Source organism: Physeter macrocephalus, chromosome 12 (genome assembly GCF_002837175.3).
Source record: "Physeter macrocephalus isolate SW-GA chromosome 12, ASM283717v5, whole genome shotgun sequence".
Taxonomy (NCBI): domain Eukaryota; kingdom Metazoa; phylum Chordata; class Mammalia; order Artiodactyla; family Physeteridae; genus Physeter; species Physeter macrocephalus.
In genome coordinates this window covers 45222095-45228094 of record NC_041225.1, presented here as the reverse complement: position 1 = coordinate 45228094, position 6000 = coordinate 45222095, and the positions used below count along the sequence as shown (strand labels likewise).

Genomic DNA, 6000 nt, shown 5'->3' with positions numbered 1-6000 from the left:
TTCTATTTTTAGTTTTTTAAGGAACCTCCATACTGTTCTCCATAGTAACTGTATCAATTTACATTCCCACCAATAGTGCAAGAGGGTTCCCTTTTCTCCACACCCTCTCCAGCATTTATTGTTTGTAGATTTTTTGATGACAGCCATTCTGACTGGTGTGAGGTGATACCTCATTGTAGTTTTGATTTGCATTTCTCTAATGATTAGCGATGTTGAGTATTCTTTCATGTGTTTGTTGGCGATCTGTATATCTTCTTCTGAGGACCTTAATGACAGTCATTTTTTCCTTTTTTCTTTCTTTTCTTTTTTTTTTAATTTTTTGGCCGTGCTGCACAGCATGCGAGATCTTAGTTCCCCGACCAGGGATCAAACCCTGCATTGGAAGCATGGAGTCTTAACCACTGGACTGCCACAGAAGTCCCTGTCTTTCTTTTTTAATTGAAGTAAAATTGGTATATAACATTATATAAGTTTCAAGTGTACTTAAAAGATAGTCTTTTCGTTGTGTTTTGTTGTTTTCTTCCTACATGGTCTCAATTTCCTCTAAGTTGCTTTTTTCTGTTTATTCATTTTGGTGTCTACCTTTCACCTTAAAGACTTTCTTCAGACGTCTCAAAATCCTTGGCCACCTTTCCATGCTAAGACGAAAAAAGTTTATGAAAGTGCTGAGTGCAAGGGTGTGGTATAACAGCTATGAACTTCAGTGCAGGACAATCTACTTGAACCATTTCCTGGGCAAACCTGATTTCAGTGTATTTAAGTCCCTCCTTCTGGGCCTGTCAGATTCTGCAGAGAGATTTCTCCAGTCTCCTGCCTGCAATGGGCAGGTCCTGCCAGCATTCCAGGAACGGGGAGGGGGAGGCGCTCAGCTCCAGTGTGCACGTGTCCGTGGAATCCCCTTGCTTTTAGTACCATGTCCTTGCCTCGTCTCTGCCCAGCATCCCCCAAACCATGCATCCTCCATTTTACTTTCTCCAAACCTCCGGTCAACTGTGCAAAGTGGGAGAAAGGTTCTTGACATCTATTAATTTTCCAATCAATTCTCCTTATTTTAGTTCCCTCTTCACCCCTATCCAGATAAACGTGATGCTGCCTTTTGGAGATTTATTGCAGAGGAAATCAAGGGGGCTCTCAGCTTTCCTCACTACTAGTTTATATTTCCATATTCTTGAATCTGCTAAGCCATTTACCATCTGTCATATACGTCCCAGCTTCCAAAATGTTGTTGCTATTGAGTCCCCCTGTTTTGCTTGACTTTGTGGGTTTATATCATTTTTACTTAATCCCTTTAAATCTCATTTTTGATAGAGATCCTAGGTAAATGCATGTGTTCTATCCACCATCTTGACTCAGAAGTGACATCTCTCAGGAATTTGAAATGTCAACTGAAAAACTAGAGATTGAGAGTTTTGGGTGCTTTAGCCATTAATCTTATTCTTTATCTTCATATGACATTTAATTCTGTTAACATCTTCCCCTCTAAAACTATACCTCAATGACCCACCCCTAAGGCCTAGGCAGTTAGAGCAGTGGGCACCATAGGCAACCAAGGCAAATTTTAAAACAACACAACTGACTAAAGTCAGTCTGTTTTTTATTATCACCCTGTGCCAGCAACAAAACAATTCATAAAACACTCCTTTCTGAAAAATCTTTTGTTAATCTAAGTTCCAAAAAATTGCTGCAGTACTGTTGATTTTTAAATCTTTTTTTTTTTTAATTTATGTGGGTTTAAAAATTTTTTTAATTTATTTTTGGCTGCGTTGGGTCTTAGTTGCTGCACTCGGGCTTTCTCTAGTTGTGGCGAGCAGTGGCTTCTTTTGTTGCAGGGCACAGGCTTTAGGAGTGCGGGCTTCAGTAGTTGTGGCATGTGGGCTCAAGAGCACAGGCCCAGTAGTTGTGGCGCACGGGCTTAGTTGCTCTGCCTCATGTGGGATCTTCGCAGACCAGGGATTGAACCGGTGTCCCCTGCATTGGCAGGCAGATTCTTAACCACTGTGCCACCAGGGAAATCCCTACTATTGTTTTTTAATAATATATATGTAAGCGTCAATATAGCACCTTTCTATTTCTTATCCTTGAAGAAGGAAGTTAATTTGTAGAACTTGCAATTATACAGTTGGTCTCTGACACACAGACTCAGCTACGCGCATGTGTTTTGAGAGCACAGTTGAAATGGTTCAGAACTGTCCCAGCTCACTTCAGCGCAGGGCACATCCACAACCCCCCAGGTACTATATATCCCAGCAGATTAGGGATTTGACATAAACAACACTAGCCCAGTTATTAGAAACATGAAGAAACTGAACCTGAGTTACTTCTATTCTGTCATTCTATACACAGCTCGTTCTCTAAGTCTTGCAAATTCACTCCTTTGGGAACATTTCTTCATATGCTTTTTTCTTCCTTTTTTTCCCCAAAACACATGTAATTTTTCTTTTGGCCATGTTGTGGGATCTTAGTTCCCCAACCAGGGATCGAACCCAGGCCCTCGGCAGTGAAAGCACAGAGTCCTAACCACTGGACCACCAGGGAATTCCCCACATATAATTTAAAAGTATTCATTGGGACTTCCCTGGTGGCACAGTGGTTAAGAATCCACCTGCCAATACAGGGCACACGGGTTCGAGCCCTGGTCCGGGGCGATTCCCACATGCCACGGAGCAACTAAGCCCGTGTGCCACAACTACCGAGCCTGCGCTCTAGAGCCCATGAGCCACAACTACTTAAGCCCGCGCACCTAGATCCCGAGCTCTGCAGCAAGAGAAGTCACCACAATGAGAAGCCTGCGCACCGCAACGAAGACCCAACGCAGCCAAAAATAAAAAAATAATTTTTAAAAACATATATAAAAGTATTCATCAATTACTTCTTTCTCATTTTGTATTGTTAATTTTATTTTTTAAAAATTACCGGCATGGGGCTTCCCTGGTGGCACAGTGGTTGAGAGTCCGCCTGCCGATGCAGGGGACACGGGTTAGTGCCCCTGTCCGGGAGGATCCCACATGCCACGGAGCGGCTGGGCCCGTGAGCCATGGCCGCTGAGCCTGCGCGTCCGGAGCCTGTGCTCCGCAACGGGAGAGACCACAGCAGTGAGAGGCCCGCGTACCGCAAAAAAAAAAAAAAAATTACCGGCATGGTAATATAACAAAGTTCAATAAAAGAAAATGTTCACTGTCTGCTTTTCTTTTCAGGCTATTGTTATTATCTGTGTTTTAGAAATTACCTGCTCCAGGCGTCAAATTCATTAGGTACGCTACTGCACCTCACTGATTTTTCTACCAACCTCAACTGGCCATTCTATCTTATTCTCCTTGTCAGCGTTTCCTCTTCCATCAACTTCTAAATGCTGGGCTTTCTTAGGACGTAGCCATGAACACTTTTCTCATCCCTTTTTAATCCTCTTTCCCAGTGTAATTTAATTCATTCCTATGGTTCAAAATACAATCATAACGCTGCTCACTCTTTGCACTGGTACCTCTAATTCAGATCTCTTCTGAGTTTAAGGCCCATACCCAACTGCCTAGTGGACATCTCAATTTTAATGTCTTACAAAACTCGACTTCCCTTAACATGGACAAAACCAAACCTTTGATCTTCAACTCCTGCCTTACTGCCCCCATCATTGTCTTTACCATCTCAGTAAAAGGTACTACCATCTATCTACCCAGCTGTTCAAGCCATTCTAGCTTTTCCCCTGCGTTTCATCTGCACGTCCAATCAATCAGTAAATCCAGTCAATTTCAATCCCCAAATATGTCTGGAGTGCATCTGCTTTATCTCCAAACCACTGCCACTAACTAGTTCAGACCGACTTCATCTCTCACCTGGACAAATACAACTGCTTCCTAACTGGACTCCTTACTTTCACTTCTGGCTCCTCCAAACCATTCCCCAAAGAGCAACCAGAGTGATCTTAACATACTTAGAAATTTGAGAAATTCTCACACTAGGTCCTTGGCCTGTGGGTAAGAGCTATCACCATGTGGAAGGTCAAATGGACACTCCGAAACTTCACCCGAGTGCATAAAAAGCACTATTGTCAGCCGGGGGGGGGATGGTGGGGATTAGTGTCACCCTTAGGGATCTCAAGGATTTGGGAGTGGTGGTGCCTATCAAATCTCCATTTAATTCACTGGTCTGGTCCCTGCAAAAACTGGATGGATACAAGATAATAACTGTCAATTACTGCAAGCTCAACTAAGCAGCAGTCCTAATCGCAGCTGACATGCAGGTCGGGTGTCTTTTCTAGAGCAGGTTAGTGTGGCCTTAGGTACATGGAACGTAGCCACTGATTGGGCCAAATGCATTATTTTCTACCTCAATCAGGAAAAAGGATCAGGAAGTTCACATTTACATGGGACAGATAATGTATACTCACATAGGCCTCTCACTCACAGAGCCATGTTTAACTCTCCTGATCTGTCAAAATATAGTCTGAATACATCAGGACCATCTGAATATCCCACAGAACATCACATTGATCTATTACATCAGGGTTGGCAAACATTGGCCTATGGGTCAAATCTGACCCACCTGTTTTTGTATGGCTCACAAGTGAAGAATGATTTTTACATTTTCAAATTTTTTTTTTAAAGATCAAGATGAATAGGCAGAGCGCAGAGGATTTTTAGGGCACTGAAACTATTCTGTACAATACTGTAACGGTGGAAACATGTCATTTTATATCTATCAAGATCCATCAATTGTAGCAAATGTACCACTCTGGTGGGGAAGGTTGATAGTGGAGGAGGTTATACATGTGTAGGGCTAGGGAGTATATGGGAAATCTCTGTACTTTCCACTCAATTTTTCTGTGAACCTAAAACTGCTCTAAAATATGAAATTTATTAATTTAGAAAAAAAGATCTAAATATGAGGGATATTTTGTGACACATGAACATTATATGAAATTCAGATTTCAGTGTTCTTTAGTAAAGTTTTATCGGAACCCAGCCACATCACTTTAGGGCCCTTGTGTCCAAAGGCCAGCAGACAAGAAGAGAAGCACCATCTTGGCAGCTGACCCTGACCAGCAGGACAAGGTATAAGTGCTGTCACACTGAGAGGGTGTTCAGGGGGTAACGCAGGTTCCCCTTTGTACCCCCTTAAGACAAGGCCACTCCCTCTGTGAATGGACAGGTGCGGCAACCCCGGCCTGAGGACGGTGTGGTTATCAGCCTCAGAGACCGCAGGAAAAGGGGTTTGTGTCACACACCCAGGTAAGCCACTGAGACCAGCAGAAGTGATAGCCGAGGTCCACTCCATAACTACTTGTGGAAGGAAGGCAGGCTGGGAGGCAAGGAGGAAAGAAAGACCTTGGCGGGCAGGTCATGGAGCCCGCCTCTTCAGCGTATGGCCCGCAGTGCCTGGCGCAGCAGGCTCTCAATGAACATGCTGGAGGGATTATGATTTCCGTCTTTGACTTTACTAGTGTGTTCAATGTTTTAATATCCCATGCTTTGTTTGAACCTTCTGGTAGAAATGTTTTCTATCTTATCAAGAAACAAGGCCGGCTCACACGTATGGCACGCCGCCCCCTCACCTCAGGGGCTCCGGCCCGGAGAAGCCGCCCCCTCATCCCCGCACCGCGTCACCGCACCCTGGGCGCTCCTTGGCGGGACCCGCCCAAACCCAGCTCACCGCCTCCGAGCTTCCAGACGCGCCGCGATGCGGAGGCGCCGGGCCTGGATCCGCTCCTGAGGGTTATCAGAATGTATCGAGGGCTCAAGAATCGGGGTGGCTAAATGCTCCTTCTCCTTCTCCTCCAGGACCCTCAGGGATCCCGGCGGATTCATGGCAGGTGCCTCCCGCCCCCAGGCAGCTCTGCCTGGACCACCGCCGGACTACCGCCTTGCTGCTAGCAACAAGCCGTTGCTAGGGAAAAACAGTCACCTAATCCGCAGCTGGCGTGGTTGCGCGCGCATCCCCTCAGGCTCCGCCCACTCGTGTTCCGAAAGCTATATCCCAGCTTGGGGCTTTATTCCTTTCTCCTGCAAT

General features: G+C 45.0%; 1 protein-coding gene across 1 annotated transcript in view; it reads right to left on the bottom strand.

The window, feature by feature from the left end:
* DRC1 (dynein regulatory complex subunit 1) overlaps positions 1-5895 on the bottom strand; it is a 52465-nt gene extending 46570 nt beyond the window's left edge. The window contains exon 1 of the mRNA XM_028496966.2: positions 5644-5895. Coding sequence (XP_028352767.1) covers positions 5644-5798 — 155 coding nt within the window. The 5' untranslated portion in view covers positions 5799-5895. The remainder of the gene's footprint in view (positions 1-5643) is intronic.
* Between the last annotated feature and the right edge of the window lie 105 nt (positions 5896-6000).